Below are 18278 nucleotides of genomic sequence, written 5' to 3' on the forward strand. Positions count from 1 at the left end.
TATGCGAATCATGGTTGCAGTCCGATCCTTCCATACCTCAACCTATTTATTATGCAAAGGCCATCCCCCACCTCCAACCCTTATATAAATAAGGCAAATTCAAGAAATAGAAAAACACAGGGGGAAAATTTTCTGAAAATACCCAACAAATTCTGCAAGCTCAATCTTGGAAATTTTCTTTCCTCCTTATGTGAGCAGATGAATGTTTTCAGTCTTGCTGCAGCATGTTAGAGATAAGTCATATGAAAATCTAGCACCCTCCCCCCATCCCAAATCCTCAGAGGCATTCCACACAGGGTCAGTATCAACTCAGCTCCCAGTTTCTGAAAGTAGATAATAACAAAAATAGAAAACATTACAATGTCAGAGATCAGCAGTGCACACGCTTGTACTGAATTCTTTCTGCTCTGCTGCTAACTGCTGTCACTGACAGTGTCTGCTCAGATCAAGTGTGCACGGAGGAAAACAGGGCTACAAGAAGGCAGTGAGCTGACTCAAAGTAGCCAAGGCAGAAGGATGGGAGAGCAAAGGAAGGAAGCTCACTTGGTGAAAATCCAAAACAGATTACAAAGGACTCAGCTCTGAAAAGCAAACACAGTCTATGTTTAGGTAAAATGGAGGAAGTTTGAGGAGTACAAACTTCGTAATTTGGGGTCTATTGGGGAGGAAGGGGAAGAGGAGGAAAGGATGGTGTTATTTCTAAACATACTCTGAAGACCATTCCCAACAACAAAAAATATATGGAGATCTTTAGGCATTAATTCCTCTTAGTACGAAGATCAATTAAATTTAACTTTTGATTCATGTTTATCTAATAAAATTCTGGTCTTATAATATTCCTTTTATTAGCACAACCAAGTAGTATAACATATATTGCTAAACAGAAAACTTAAAAAGAATTAAATGTTCCATTATATCACTTTCTATTTAAAAAATTGTAACTGAAAACCTGTCCTGTAAATCAGACTGAAAATCAAGTAATTTTCTCAACCTAGTTTACAATTTCAGAGATGCTCAAATGTTATTCTGTTGTCTTGCAATGACTCTTAACCTTTATAACTATTCTTCTCATTTCAGGCAAATAAAAATATCTAAACATATATTTAGGTGCACTTAGGATACTTGACCATATTTCTTACCTTCTCCCTACTTTGAACAACATGTATACTTTTCTACAGTTGATGGACACATAATCAATACAAGCATTATTTTTAACACTAGTAATTTTAAAACAATTCTCTTTAAGGATCTGTGCCACAGTAGAAAGTAATATTAACGTGCAACTTCTCAAGGAGCCCACCAATATAGGTAGATAAGGCAGATATAAGACATTATTTCAAAAAGAGGTGTGTGAGGCTGGGTGTGGTGGCTCACACCTGTAATTCCAGCAGTTTGGGAGGTCGAGGTGGGTGGATCACTTGAGGTCAGGAGTTCGAGACCAGCCTGGCCAATGTGGTAAAACCCTGTCTCTACTAAAAATACAATAATTAGCTGGGTATGGTCTCACACACCTGCAGTCCCTGCTACTAAGGAGACTGAGGCAGGAGGATCACTTGAACTCAGAAGGCAGAGGCTGCAGTGAGCAGATATCGGGCCACTGCATTCCAGCCTGGGCAACAGAGTTAGACCCTGTCACAAAAAAAAAAAAAAAAAAAAAAACCCGGTGTGTGAGCATTTTGCCCGAACCACCACTCATCTTGGATGTCATGACAGGAAAAGCTATTACCTTCACCTTAGTAATTTCCAGAAAAGGAAAATGAAATGATCCTACTTATCCTCTATTTTAGACTATCTTTCTGGTTCTTTTCATTCTCAAGATGCTTGCACATCCTGAGGAATCCACAAGTACCAAAGCTATAAAGAACAAGTCAGGAATAAAGCTCCCTGGTATTCCAAAGGCTCACAGTACTGATTCCATGGAGCGGTGAATTTGAACCATCAAGGAAAGCAAATCTCAAGCTAGGCTTTCAGAAGCCTAAGGTTGACAAACACATAAATCTAATAAGAAATGGTCAAGTTATTCACAAGGACAGTTAGGCTGAGGGACCTTGAGTCTATGCAATCCACTTCCATTTTCCTAGACTCTATGTGCAAGGAGGGCGTGAGCCATCTGTCTTAGTTTTTGATGCAATTCCAATATTATCAAAGACAAGATAAAATCATCTTCAAAGTCCTTCCCAGATACACAGTTTTATGTCTTTTTTCCTAAACATCAGCATCCACTGTTTTGTAACCAGAAAACATTAAAAACTAGAAACTATTAGAAACTAGAAAGTTGTGAAAACTCACAAAGCTGTATTTTTCAATCCTGAAACTTATTTATAAAAATTCTCTTGGAGTACATTTAGCCATAAAAATGATATCACTAAGTAGCTTAACTGCCAATCTCTCTCACAAGCAAACACAGAAAAATCTAGCTCTTCTGAGAAATTGTTTTTCTCACTCTGATCAGGTCACTTAACCTGTCAGAGCCCTAGTCTCATTTTTTGTATGTGGATGCTAATATCTCTATCATCTTAGGATTTGCAAGGCAAAATATGTAAGATGTCAAGTAATTAATATTGAGCCTAAATATTAACATTACTTAGAATTTTAAACAATAATGAAGTAGTTTTTTAATTTGTCAAAAGGAATTATGAGTTATAAAAAAGGTTAGAAAACACTGATCTAATATAGTTATAGAATAAATACTGTAAACACTAAAATTTCTACCCCCAAAATCTTATCTGAATATCATTCAAAATAACCTATCTGCTCTCTACTTTTAGAAACTCATTATATGGTTTTGAAACCATAAGATTTGGAGAAAAACAGGCTCCAAAATACAAGCTCTATCACAAGTCACCTGACATCACTGTAGTAACAGCTATTTGTTCTGGCCGACCCTCTCTCCTTCTAGGGTTCAGCAATCCTTTTAGGAGATTGCTCCTCTTTCTGCCTCTTCTAATGTCTTTCTACTCATATAGTTGAAACAGAAGATGCCATCTCTCTGGGCAGTGACTGGCCAGAAATTGGCTCCTGGTCGAAGCTTAGCCAGTCAAAGTACCCCACCACACAATCACAGAGATTAATTCAAGAATGAGCCTGTAACCGATGCCAAAGCAGTCAGAATCTTTATCTAGGATGCCTTTATTTGGAACTGATAAAAAGCTAGCATTCTAGGTAGCAAGCCCTGGCTCCTGTCACCTCCTGTCATACTTAATTTTATGGGCTAATTTGGCTAGGCCACAGTGCCCAGATATTTGGACAAACACAACCCTAGATGTTACTGTGAAGGTATTTTTTAGGTGAGATGAACATTTAAATCAGTAGACTTGAGTAAAGCAGATTACCCTAATAATGTAAGTAGACCACATCCAATCACTTGAAGGCATTAAGAGAAAGATGAGGTCCCCCAAGGAATAAGGAATTCTATCTCAGATTACCTTTAAACTTGAGATGCAACATCAACTCTTCACTGGGCCTCCAGCCTGCCAGCCTGTCCTATAGATGTCAGACTTGCCAGCTCCCACAACCTTAAAAATTTCTTAAAATAAATCTCTGTCTCCCTCTCTCTCTACATATATACACACACACACATATATACACATATATATATACACACACACACATATGCACACATCCTATTTGTTCTCTAACCCTCCTTCCCGCCCACCTATACCTTTACTCTTCCAATTATATGGGGTCATCAAATTCTTCTTTTTGCCTAAACCAGCTCCAGTTAGGTAGGTCACTTCATCTTTTTCAAGCCTCCGTTTTCTTCTCTTCAAAGAGGGATAATAAAATCTTTACCTCACAATTGCATATAGGATTACAAAATTTATGCCAGCATACCCGGTTTACATAGCAGATGCTAAATAAAAAGTTAAACACCAACAAACTCTTTATAAGCTCTAGTTTCTGCAGCTATAAAATGAGTCTCTACTTTACAAACCATATATGGGATTGCTATGAAGAGCGATAGAGAAAATACACAATAAAACCTAATATACCACTATGCAACTTATCTACTGACTCAGTAACACATATTGAATCCTATTACATACATGTCACTATGCTATACTTAAGGGATACATAAAACCAGAAGGCACCTGCCATTAAGAAGCCCTTAATTCAGAGCATGTGAACACACACCTGGTGTGAGGGGTTGGGGATAAGAATATAAAGAGATAATTACAATGCACTGTACTAGGTGCTACAACACGGAAGCACTGTGGGATAGGAAAGGTTCTACGAGAACACAAAGAATGGGAACTTGACTCTCCCTGAAGAAGGTCAGAAAAGGTCTCCTTGGTATCACTGAAGGTAGGATGATTAATTCCCAAGTGAGCTGTGCAGACAATAATGTCATGTTTATCAATATAAATTACTCCGGTCTGAGAATACTGCGTGAAGGAGATGAGAGACTTCAGCTAAGCCTTGAAGAAAAGAGTAAATGTCAGGTAAGAAAATGGTATTTCAGCCAGAGATAAAGCTTATACAAGAAAGCACAGACGATGTTGGCAAAACAGCAGTAAGAAGCAGACTAAGAAGAAAACTCCTCAAATTTGATAAAAGATCTGCATCTACAAATCTAAAAACCTCAATGAACTCCAAATAGCATAAACACAAAGAGACTCATTATAATCAAACTGTTGAAAGAATCTTGAAAATAGCAAGCAAGAAGAAAAGCAACTTGTCAATTTGTGACATATAATCAATCCTTAATAAGATTATCAATGGATTTCTCAGCAGAAACTTGAAGGTCAGAAGGCAACGAAATGATATATTTAAAGTGTTGGAAGAAAAAAAACCTGTCAACTGAGAATTCTATACCTGACAAAACTGTGCTTCAAAAGAATGAGGGAGAAATCAAAATACTCCTAGACAAACAAAGGCTGAGGAAGTTCATTACTTCTAGATCTGCCCTACGAGAAATGCTAAAGGGAGACCTTGAGGTTAAAATGAAAGGATGCTAGATAGTAATTGAAAGTCATATGAAGATAAAAAGATCTCCAGTAAAGGTAAATACATGGGTAAATATAAAAACCAGTATAACTGTAATTTTTGTTTACAACTCCACTTTATACTTTCTATAGAATTTAAGAGACAAATGCATAAAAAAGAATTTGTGAATCTGTTAGTAGATACACAATGTATAAAGATACAGTTTGTGACATCAATAACGAAACGGGGGAGTTTTTTTTTTTTTTTTTTTTTGAGATAGAGTCTTGCTCTGTTGCCCAGGCTGGAGTGTAGTGGCGTGATCTCGGCTCACTGCAAGTTCCACCTCCCGGGTTCACACCATTCTCCTGCCTCAGCCTCCCAAGTAACTGGGACTACAGGCGTCCGCCACCACGCCTGGCTAATTTTTTTTTTTTGGTATTTTTAGTAGACATGGGGTTTCACCGTGTTAGCCAGGATGGTCTCAATCTCCTGACCTTGTGATCCACCCGCCTCAGCCTCCCAAAGTGCTGGGATTACAGGCATGAGACACCGTGCCCGGCAGGGGAGTTTTGATACTGTTTGTGACATCAATAACATAACAGGGTGAGAATGGGCTAGGTGCAGTGGCTCACTCCTGTAATCCCAGCACTTCGGGAGGCTGAGGCAGATGGATCACCTGAGGTCAGGAGTTCGAGACCAGCCTGGCCAACATAGTGAAACCCCATCTCTACTAAAAATACAAAAATTAGCTGGGTGTGATGGCAGGTACCTGTAGCCCCAGCTACTTGGGAGGCTGAGGCAGGAGAATCACTTGAACCCAGGAGGCAGAGGTTGCAGTGAGCCGAGATTGCACTGATTGCACTGCTGCACTCCAGCTTGGACAACAGAGCAAGACTCTATCTCAAAAAAAAAAAAAAAAAAAAAAAAAGTGGGGGTAAGGGCAGAGGAGAAAATGGAGCTGTATACGACCAGAGTTTTATTTGTGTCTTTAAAGACCGAGTCTCTCTGTTTCCCAGGCTGGAGTGCATTGGTGTGATCACAGCTCACTGTAGTCTCGAACTCCTGGCCTCAGGCAGTCCTCCTGCCTTAGCCTCTTGAGTAGCTAGGACTACAGGTATGCACCACCACAGTCAACTAATTTTATTTTCTGTAGAGACAAGGTCTCACTATATTGCCCTGACCTCAAGCTATTCTCCCATCTTGGCTTCCCAAATTCCTGGGATTAGAGGCATGAGCCACCACGCCTGGCCAGAAGCACAGTTTTGTATGGGACTGAAGTTAGTTTATATCAATTCCAAATAGATTGTTCAGTTTGGGATGATAAAGTTCCAGAGATTCATAGCGGTGATAATTGCACAATTATTGTGAAAGTATTTAATGATATTAAGTACATTTAAAAATGACAACAAAAGAGTGAAACTCCATCTCAAAAAAAAAATTACTTTAAAACTTTAACCATTTTAAGTGTACAATTAATGACACTGAATGGTACACTTTAGGTGGTTAAAAATTTAAAGTAGTAAATTTTATCTTATGTATATTTTATGATAATACAAAATTAATGAAAAAGAAAGTAGAGAGATGAGAAAATTCTAGACAGACTAACTTACCTAGAATGGAAGGTTCATGTGTGGTTAAATAAAGCTGAAATGGTAAATCAGAATAAGATTATAAAGAACTTCTGTACTAGGTAAAGACAGGCTTTTACTGTTGTTGTTGTTGTTTTCTTTATTCTGAGACAAAGTCTCACTCTGAAGCCCAGGATGGAGTGCAGTGGCGGGATCTCGGCTCACTGCAACCTCTCTGCCTCCCGGGTTCAAGTGATTCTCCTGCCTCAGTCTTCCGAGTAGCTGGGATTACAGGCATCCGCCACCACGCCCGGCTAATTTTTGTATTTTTAGTAGAGATGGGGTTTCACCTTGCTGGATAGGCTGGTCTTGAACTCCTGACCTCAGGTGATCCACCCACCTCAGCCTCCCAAAGTGCTGGAATTACAGGCATGAGCCATCGTGCCCAGCCAAGATAGACTTTTAATATACAGGAAATGGTGAGTCCCTTAGAGGTTTCTGAGACATGCTTCTTTGAACGCCGAACGGCATTATTTAGCAACACAGCTCTTCTTTCCTGTCTGGCTTGTGGAGGAAGAGAGGAAGCAGAGGCACTTACTGCTCAGAAAGCTGATGACAATTGCTAGAAAGGCAATAAAACACCCTGACTCTGCTTATCTTAGGAACTGTCAGAAGCCTTGAGCTAGATTACAGTAATAACTATAGAAAGCTGATGAGAAAGTCTTCGTTTTAAATTTAAACCATTTGAAAGTTACACGACCTTTCATTCTAAGAATTCACAGTTCATGGCCGAGTGCGGTGGCTCATGTTTTTAATCCCAGCACTTTGGGAGGCCAAGGTGGGCAGATCACTTGAGGTCAGAAGTTTGAGACAAGCCTGGCCAACACGGTGAAATCCTGTCTCTACTAAAAATACAAAAATTAGCCGTGCGTGGTGGTGCATGCCTCTAATCCCAGCTACTCGAGAGCCTGAGGCAGGAGAATCACTTGAACCTGAGAGATGGAGGTTGTAGTGAGCCAAGATCATGTCACTGTACTCCTGCCTGGGTGACAGAGCAAGACTTCATTTCAAAAAAAAAAAAACCAAAAAAACAAAAAAACAAGAATTTGTAGTTCATAAAAGCTTAGATTAAAGTTCGAGGACAAAGACATTTATTCTTACCATAAGTTTTAAATTACTCTAAAAGTTGCCTTTGTCAGGCACAGTGGTTCACAACTGTAATTCCAACACTTTGGGAGGCTGAAGTGGGAGGACCACTTGAGCCAAGAGTTTGAGACCATGCTGGGCAACACAGTGACACCCACGTCTCTATAAAAAATTTTTTAAAAAATTAGCTGGGCATGGTGGCATATGCCTGTAGTCCCAGCTACTTAGGAGTCTAAGGTGGGAGGATTGCTTAAGCCTGGGAAGTCAAGGCTAAAGTGACCCATGATCACACCACTGCTCTCCAGCCTGGGCAACAGAGCCTGACCCCATCTCAAAAATATATACATACATACATACACACACACACACACACACACACACAAACACATGCATAAATAAAACTTGCCTTAATTATATAATCTTCATGAGATATTATTTCATTTTTTCAACAAATATTTATTAAATGTCTACTACATTCCAAACAAGATTGTAGTTGGGCCTCTATTTATAGTTTGCTGGGGAAAACTAATAGCCATTAATTATAAAAATTTAAGATAAATACTGTGAAAGTATGATGGTACTATGGGAATAACTAATGTTCTTACTTAGTTCTGAGAGACTGGCTGTTTTTAATGGGTTTTATTTTTAAAAATAAGAGAATATATTTATGGGTGTAAGTCATTGAAAAGAGAGCCTAACTAGAATCAGAAAAAACACAAACTTTGGGGTGTGGCTTATATGACAAAGCACACCCCCTTAGTGGCAGGTCCCAAAATTAGATGGTTCATTTTTCAAAGGGGAAATAATATATATATATATACACACATACACACACACATATCTCTGGAGACAGAGTCTCACTCTGTCGCACAGGCGAGAATGCAGTGGGGCAATCTCGACTCACTATAACCTCTGCCTCCAGGGTTCAAGCAATTCTCCTGTCTCAGCCTCCAGAGAAGCTGGGATTACAGGTGTGCACCAGCACGCCCAGCTAATTTTTGTATTTTTAGTAGAGACAGGGTTTCACCTTATTGGCCAGGCTGGTCTCAAACTCCTGACCCTCAGGTGATCCTCCCGCCTCGGCCTCCCAAAGTGCTGGGATTATAGGCATGAGCTACTGTGCCTGGCCAGAAATACAAATTTATTTTGCAAATCCATAATAATTTATTCTACTTATCTAGCAGGACAAAATGAGATTAAAAGAAACCAACAGAAAAGATATGTAAAACAAAACCTTAATTTTCTGAATTACAAAATAGGGATAATAAAGTTAATGGGCAGGATTAATTTATGTTACATCTAGAAACACTCCAGGGCAATGCCTGGCATGTAGTAAGTGCTAAATAAATTTCAGCTAATATTATTATTACCATTACATTGTTTACTAGTATAAAAATACATTTACTGGCTTTTTGAAAGCTGTAATAAAGCACCTGGAGTGATGGCAATCAGGCCTCCAGTATGTTGGTGGAGACTGTGACTCTTAAATCCTCCAGGAGCTGAAATTTCTTGGTAGATGTTTTTGCTTTCCAAAGACAGACTATAATATATCTCAATAATTATTGCTGTATTAAAAGAGATAAGTGCCCCTTAGTAAGCTACCAGAGCCACAAAACAATACAAGCAAATGAAATGTATAATAATTCTAACTCAGAACAGAACAGGTCCAACAGAAGATACATAGATTATGTATGTATGTATGCATGCATGCATGCATGTGTGTATTTATTTATTTAATAGAGACTGGGTCTTGCTTTGTTGCCCAGGGTGATCTCAACTCCTGGCCTCTGCAATTCTCTTGCCTTGGCCTCCCAAAGTGCTGGGATTACAGGCGTGAGCCACCACGCCTGGCCTATGTGATTTTTGAATGATCTAACAGGCACACATGAAAAAGTAAAAAGAAATGAGTGAAGTTTATTTTAATGTAATATTTCAAAATGTAATAAAGGTGAAAAATATTAAGATATTTTACATTCTTCTTTTTCATTCTAAATCTTTGAAATCCAGTATATTTTATACTAACAACACATCTTAAATTGGACTAGCCATATTTCAAGTGCTCAATCACCACACAGGTAGTGGCTACTATACTGGACAGCACAGGTTCAGACTTCAGCAAGGAGGTTTTCAAATAAGGAGAGTCTCCCAAAACCGAGGTTTTAATGATGATCTATACACTTTATGTGAAAATGAATTAGGCTGCCTCCTTACTATCAAAGAAATGCACACCACAACCTAGAGCTTCAGTTATTTAACCAGTAATACCATTCTTAAGGCAGAGTCACAAAAGAGACCTTTTGGCGTCAGTATCACAGATCTTTAGAGGGTCAAAAACACATCAAGTTGGACCATATAAGTAAAAGAGCTCCAGATTTGATGATATAAGCAATGAATGCTCCAGACATAATGGTTTCTAATGATATTTGAACTGAACTAAAACAAAAACGCAGAATTTTTAAAAATTCAAACCATATGCTAGGATTTAGAAATTTTAAAAAATCAGTTATTGAATATGATGGAAGTAGAGGTCTATATATTTAGTAACACAGAATCTGGCTACCTGGCTACATAGTTCCATTTACTCTTCAACTAGAGAAAGAAAGTTCATTCAGCTACTCCAACCAATATTTAGTGAACAGCTATTGAGTAAATCCTGTACTCTAAGTGCTGAACTCGGTGTTGGGATGATGATGATAGATACTAATATGTATTGAGAACTTACTATGTTCCAAGCATTGCGTTAAGCATTGTGCATGGTTATTCATATTTCCATTTTATAGATTAAAAAACTGAGGTACAGATAGTTAAGTATATCCAGGTCATGTCAGGCAATCTGGAAATCTGGTTAAAAAGCCCATGCTCTGAAATACTATACTATATTGCCTCATTAGAAGTAAGAGTTGGCCTGTGTCATCACACAGTCGAGAGTCTACTGGGAGAGAAGGAAACTGTGTGCTCTCTGAGCTGAGGGAGATAATCAGAGAAAGCTTCTTGGAAATGAAGACTTGTTCATTTCTTTATCTGAAAAACTGAAATAAAGTTATTTACCCTTCAGGGATGTTACAAGAGCTCAACAAGTGAACTTATATAAAGAAGGCATAGTACAATGCCTGGTAACTATTATTCTAATTATCTATCCTGTTTACTGACCCAAGACCAGGATAACCAACAGGCCTGACAGGATGTGGCTTTAACTTCCTGATGTTCTTGCTAAAAGGACAGAGACAGGAAGGAAATGGAAGCTAGCAGATGACAAAATATTAACTCCTGCCTCAGCATAATTTACCACCACATTATCCAAGTGACTGAAGCAATCTCTTAGTATGTTTCATCTTTTCCACTGCCAAGAACTTCTCTAACTGAGGCATTTTACTTTCATAGCAACAGCTCTCAAGAATGGGTCCACAGATAGTTTTTAAGTGTCTGGGAACTCCTGAAATAAATACAAAATAGTATCACAGATATACATGTTATTTTTTTCTGTGGGCAGGGTGTAACAGTCTTCATCAGATTTTCAAAGGAAATCCCTGACACAAAAACAGATCTGCAACTACCATATGATTAAGCAATTCCACTTTTGCAAATATACTACGAAGAACTGACAGCAGGGTCTTGAAAAGGTATTTGTACGTTCATGTTCATAGCAGCATTATTCATAATAGCTAAAATGTGGAAGCAACCCAAATGTCCATCAATAGATGAACAGGTAAACAAAACGTGGTATGTAAGTACAATGGAATTATTATTCAGCCTGAAAAAGGAAGGAAATTCTGACATATGCCACAACACAGATGAACCCTGAGGACGTTATACGAAATAAGATAGTCATAAAAAGACAATATCTCGTCATTCTGCTTATATGAGATAGTTACAGTATTCAAAATCAGAGAGAAAATAGAATGGTGGCTACTCTAGGGAACGGCAAGGAAAATGGGAGGGAGTAGAGTATGGGGAGTTACTGTTTAATTGGTATGGGGTTTCAGTTTTATAAGATGAAAAGAGTCTTGGAAATGAATGGTGATGATAGTTGCACAACACTGTGAATATATTTCTTTTTCTTTTTTTGAGACGGAGTCTTGCTCTTGTCGCCCAGGCTGGAGTGCAGTGGTGTAATCTTGGCTCACCATAACCTCCACCTCCAGGGTTCAAGCGATTCTCCTGTCTCAGCCTCATGAGTAACTGGGATTCCAGGCGCCTGCCACCACGCCCAGCTAGTTTTTGTATTTTTAGTAAAGACAGGTTTCGTCATGTTGGCCAGGCTGGTCTTGAACTCCTGATCTCAGATGATTCGCCCGTCTCGGCCTCCCTAAGTGCTGGGATTACAGGTATGAGCCACTTCACCTGGCCATGTGAATATATTTCATACCACTGAATTGTTTATCTAAAAATGGTTAAGATGATAAATTACTATGTTATGTGTATTTTACCACAATTTTTTAAAGTGGGAAAAAAAACACTAAGTCTGCAGAATATTAAAAAAAAAAAAAATCAGCCCATTAACCTTAATGCTCCTGTGAGGATTTAAAAACCTTTTATATATAAAATCCTTTTCTTTTTCTCTTTTTTTTTTTTTTTTTTGAGACTGAGTCTCACTCTGTTGCCTAAGCTGAAGCACAGTGGCATGACCTCGGCTCACTGCAACCTCTGCCTCCCAGGTTCAAGCAATTCTCATGTCTCAGCCTCCTGAGTAGCTGGGATTATAGGCATGCGCCACCATGCCCGGCTAATTGTTGTATTTTTAGTACAGATGGGGTTTTGCCATGTTGGCCAGGCTGGTCTCAAACTCCTGGCCTCAGGTGATCCACACGCTGCAGCCTCCCAAAGTGCTGGGATTACAGGTGTGAGCTACTGTGTCCGGCCTAAAATCCTTTCCTATAGTCTTCAAAATAAGCAATTATTCAGAAAGTCTTTGCCTTAGTTCAACATTTAACACATGGCTTCTATTCTGCCATAAATTTTGCAGAAAGTAAGTCTTGGAAATATTCCAATATTTATAACATACTTTGAGTCATTCATTCAACCAACTTGGTTATACTAATTCCACGGGGTCAAGTAATGTGTGTGTTAATTTCTAGGCCTACCAAAATGAACAAGACATAGCCTTGCCCTTAGGAATTAAAAATTTACCAAAAAAGTGATATAAATTACTATAAACAGTAGAAAATACTACAATAAAGGAATAAAGCCTCTGGAAGAAGAGAAAAGAATAACTAGTAATCTGAAGATTTCATGGAAGGCTTGACAGAACAGACAATATTTAAGATGGGTCTTGAACATGAAAAAAACTTTATAAGGTAAAAGGTGTGCTTCAGGCAAAGGGGAACAGTAGGATCAGAGGCACAGAGGAATAAAAGTGGTGGTATGTTGAAGTAAGAGGTAATAAACCCATCTATCATACAACTGGAGAAAGGGGATAAAGCTGAAATAGTAGATTCGAGTACTGTACTGAGCCCTCAGAGCACAAAGAGCAAACACACTGTATCTGTTCTCAAATAGCTTTACCGTACCATAAGGGAGCACACTGTGAGAGGTGGCTAAGACAGAAGAATGGTCAGGATGCCAAGTGAACACCATGAAGGAAGAGCCTTTACGCCATGTTCAAAGAAGTGAATTGGATTCAGTTGGAGATGGGAAGTCACTGAGGGATCTGAGTTATATTTTATGACAACTTTAAGACAGATTTCAACAATACTGAAAAGATTATTTTCTCATCTATTATAAGCTAAACACTAGGGATACAAGCAGCCCCTGTGCTTAAGAAGCACATAATCTAGTTGGAGATTTAAAAAACACAGAATTATAACAAAGTATGATAAATGTTATAACAGTTGTAAATATAAAGACTACATAAAGTAGGCTCTTAAATAAGACTTGAAGAGAGAAGAGAGGTTGGGAGGTAAAGTCAAGGAAGGCTTCATCTCCCAGAGGAAATGATGTCTAAGGTGAGATTTGAAGAGTGAGAAATTGATCAGACAACAGGGAAGATAGGAACGAATTCAAGAGACACTGCAAAGGTAGAAGACTAAAGATGAGAAGAAGAAAAATCTCAGGTTTCTAGCTTGAGTGACTAGGTGAATGGTGATGTCACTGACAAGGGAGATACAAAACAGAGGTGAGGGGACAATTAGGGAAGTGATATCCTACTAGATATTCAGATGAAAACGCTAGTAGGCAATGAAAAATACAGGTCTTGAGCTTAAGTAAGAGATTCGGGTATTTGATGAGTGTTATATGACAACTACCTGTATTGCTTTTCCTTAAGTTAAAAATATCATACTAATTTAATCTAATTGGCATAATTAAATCATTTAATTAATAGCAAATGTTGAAGAAATCACAGAAAAATTTGTAAAATATACCAAAAGGTATCTCGCCTCAAGCTCCCAATGTCTTATATTTTCTACTAGAAACAATTTGGTGAATTAAAGATGAAAACAAAGACAATGAAATCTCATTTTCTGACCAATAACAAAGAACATTCTTTACCCAACTAACTCAAGTTTATATACTGCTTTCAATATTTCCACTGGTTTGCAATGCTTAAAACAAAATATGATTCTAAGAAACATATTCCTTTTTCCATTATGCATTTCCCGAATTTTACAATGAATATGTATTATAACCATCATTAAGACAAAAGTATTGTAAAGCACTATATTCATTATACAGTAATTACAATTTCACATCATACATGCTGTTTACTTAGAGGTTTGATCCCTGGACTAAAACATATATATATATATATATATTTTTTTTTTTTTTTTTGAGACAAGTCTTACTCTGTTGCCCAGGCTGGAGTGCAACGGCTCACTGCAACCTCTGCCTCCCAGGCTCAAGTGATTCTCCTGTCTCAGCCTCCTGAGTAGCTGGAATTACAGATGTGCGCCATCACGCCTGTCTAATTTTTGTATTTTTAGTAGAGAACGGGGTTTGACCATTTTGGGCAGGCTGGTCTCGAACTCTCTAGTGATACACCTGCCTCGGCCCCACAAACTGCTGGGATTACAGACATGAGCTACCATGCCCAGCCCCTGGACTAAAACTAAGTATCTTCATCTCAAAACCAAAGAACTGGCTAACATTTTATCAGGTAACAATTTAGTAAAAGCCACAAACAAAATCTGTTTAAATTATTTTTTCTTGTTTTGTAGTCATACTCATCACATCCTTATTATATATTAATAAAAAAATTAGGCCAGGCGCGGTGGCTCAAGCCTATAATCCCAGCACTTTGGGAGGCCGAGACGGGCGGATCACGAGGTCAGGAGATTGAGACCATCCTGGCTAACACGGTGAAACCCCGTCTCTACTAAAAAAATACAAAAAACTAGCCGGGCGTGATGGCGGGCGCCTGTAGTCCCAGCTACTCGGGAGGCTGAGGCAGGAAAATGGCGTAAACCCAGGAGGTGGAGCTTGCAGTGAGCTGAGATCCGGCCACTGCACTCCAGCCTGGGCAACAGAGCCAGACTCCGTCTCAAAAAAAAAAAAAATTAAAGGCTGAAGAATTTTAACTTGGCACGGAAAAAACAGTCATTCACAAGAATAAAAACCAAGGTTTTTATAATGTAATACCTTGAAGATTTGGTGATAATGACCTAATACAACTACTTACAAAAGCATATTTTAACAACTATAATTTTAGCATGGGGATGAGTCTGACTATGACACTAATGGAGTTGACAGATTATGTAAGTTGCCTACACTGTAGAGCTCACCTAAAATAAGTCTAGCAAAAATATTTTCACAAATGTCAAATCATGTATAAATACATCACACATTTATAAAATGTGACTATACCCTAAAAACTGGCAAGGTTTTGAAATTCTCTGATTTTCATAATAAGACAGTCACAAAATATTAGGTACGTTATTTTCATGTTGCCAGCTGTCATTTACTATATAAGACTGCCACTGGTACAACTTAACATTATAGTTACTAAAAGTTATTGAAAGATTAGTTGACCAAAGTGTAACAAATAATGTTTTTAACAGTAAGAGCATTTTATCTATGATGCTCTAATTCCCATTAAAATTCATTATAGAAATATTTTATACATTAAACAAGTACACTCGAAGTCAAATCAAGCAAGTCCTAGAACATTGGTGTATGTATCCATTTTCATAGGCTTAAGAGGCTCAGAAGATAAGTATTTTCAAATGTACCTACTATAACATGTATATAACATATATAGGGAAGCAAAAATGTTTATGGACCACATGAAAATGAAAAGTCTAAACACCATTATAGATTCAGTAATTAAGTGTTTGCTACTTCTATTTTGAACCAAAGTCAAAAACTTAAAAATCCTAATGAGTGGCAGAATTGTACAACAGAAAGAATGCTGAACTTATACAACCTGGTTTTGATACCAGTACTGTCTCTTAACGTGATGTGTGACTCTGGATTTGATTTTTTTTTTTTTTCCCATTAGTAAGGACAAAATTAAACTATACAATCACCATGAAGGGTTTTTTGTCCTGGTCGGATTTCCATATTAGAAGTTTTATGTCATAGGAAAAGGCCAATAAGCCGATCCAATTAGACTGAATTTCAGGTCTTTTCCAGGAAATGCCAGAAGAGAGGCGCTCTTCACCAAACTTGAAATTATAAGTACATGTAGCTAGATGTACTATAGCCCTCTTGCCAAAATAGGGAGAAAGTCTATCTGAGAATGGAATTAACCCAGCGGAAATGGAAACAAGAAATGGAGAGCAAGAGAACTGATTATATCATCTGAGCCTCAATATCAAGGAATGCTTTAAGCCAACCCCACCTTTGAAAGGTTTCAGTTTCACATGTCAATAAAGTTCACTCTTAAGTTAGTTTGGGTTTAGTTCTTTCTTACAACTGAAAAATTCTAACAACCAGTTTTTCTACAGAAATCTCAATATAGTCTCACAGATAAGGTTAAGATCATTGCCAAATTCTTGCCATATAAGGCAGTTAACTCATTTAATCTCCTTATGTCTCAATATTGTCAGTAAAATGAAGTATATCAGCCATTATCTGCTTCAAAGTGTTGTGAGGGTTAAAAAAAGAAAAAGATTGGTGTGAATATTTAGATACAGTGCCCTGTAGACAGAAAAATTGTCTTATTTTTAAAAAGTAATTTTATAGTCATTTTTACAATCAGTATTACTATAAAGTTTCCAGGGAACACAGAAATTAAGGAAGTACCAATACTATCTGCTATAGTCAGATTCAAATCTAATTGTATTTGAGTCTGTCCTACATAGTACCTATGTATAAGAAAGAAGATTCAACTTAGAATAAAGTAGTCCTGGGATCAGGTATTAGCTCTACAGCTGACAAGCTTGTATCATTTTGGGCAAAATAATCTAAGCATCTTAAGTTTCTTACCTGTAAAATAGAAACACCACCACCTATTTCAAATTACAAGGTTTGTGTGAGGGTCAAATCACAGTTATGAAAGCTCTTGGCATGGTGTCTGAATTTAACATTCCATCTATTAAATGTATTAAATGATAATGTTTTTCTAATATATTATTCAAATACCTAAGGTCGGAGAAAAACTATTTTTCAGTCATTCTAGGATATACATTTTTTCACATTTTTCTCTAAATGAAATCAAACAGTACCTTATAGTTAATGGCATGTCATTGTTTATTTGGCAGTGACTTTTCAGTGGTACGTAAGTATATAGTGTATCCTGCAATTAAAGGCTGCCTCATATATGATGAAGTACCCTGACTCCGTTCAAACAGAACTGTGGTACTTAACCAAATAAGGTAGCATTTATCAAAATATACATCAGAAACAGAAAGGTGTGTGTGGGGAGGAGGTTGTATACATATATACATGTATGTACTTTGTGTGTGTGTGTCTGTGTGTGTGTATGAGTAGGCTGTAATTTTGCTTTACATACCTCTGTAGGTCAACTATTTCATTGTTAAGAGTATCTAGTTCCTTAATAGCAGAGAAATCTGCAACAGGACTTGATCCTATGATGTTCTAAAAACAAAAAGTTCACAATTATACATTACTATAAAATTATGCAATATATAACAAGACACTAAAAATATTAAAGCTCTACCCAGATACAAGGTATTGCATATTTTACTCTATTACTGACACTTTCCACTAAAAAAAATCATATCCAGTGCAATTATATATAATTTTATACTTAATTATATAGTAAGACATTTACATTTCCCTTAAATTCTCTGAAAACTGTTATTCTATACTATGTACCCCATCCCCATCTCCGATCTGAATGTCTTTGTCACTTGATCCTAGCCTGTTCAGAACCTTGCAGTAAAAGAGATGCCAGATTCATAAACTAATTCCTCCACCGAAGTATAAATTCTTAGAAAAATTGATGGTGATTTATTTGTATTCGTATTTGTTGAATCTCAGAACTACAGTAGTGGTTGATTTTATTTAATTCAAGGAATTTACACTTTTTTTACATACTGTGTCCATTTTATTTAAAGTAAATCATCATTCTACAAACTGTGACCTTTTATAAATGTAAGCTATTGTTATAATTAACTCTTCAATAGAATATGTTCTTAAAATATGTGGCCTCCCATTGAGTTGTTTCTACCTTGGCTCTATGTCCTTTGTAAACTATCGTTGATGCCCCAGAGAGCTGGCTGAAGTCAGAGCGAAAAGATA

At 37.5% G+C, this 18278-nt stretch overlaps 1 protein-coding gene across 1 annotated transcript in view; it reads right to left on the reverse strand.

Annotated features, from left to right (window-relative positions):
- The window catches only part of EPS15 (epidermal growth factor receptor pathway substrate 15), a 162046-nt gene that overhangs the window by 56844 nt on the left and 86924 nt on the right, over nucleotides 1-18278 (reverse strand). The window contains exon 12 of the mRNA XM_025397201.1: nucleotides 17527-17612. Coding sequence (XP_025252986.1) covers nucleotides 17527-17612 — 86 coding nt within the window. The remainder of the gene's footprint in view (nucleotides 1-17526; nucleotides 17613-18278) is intronic.

This window comes from Theropithecus gelada, chromosome 1, assembly GCF_003255815.1.
Source record: "Theropithecus gelada isolate Dixy chromosome 1, Tgel_1.0, whole genome shotgun sequence".
In the NCBI taxonomy this organism is placed as follows: domain Eukaryota; kingdom Metazoa; phylum Chordata; class Mammalia; order Primates; family Cercopithecidae; genus Theropithecus; species Theropithecus gelada.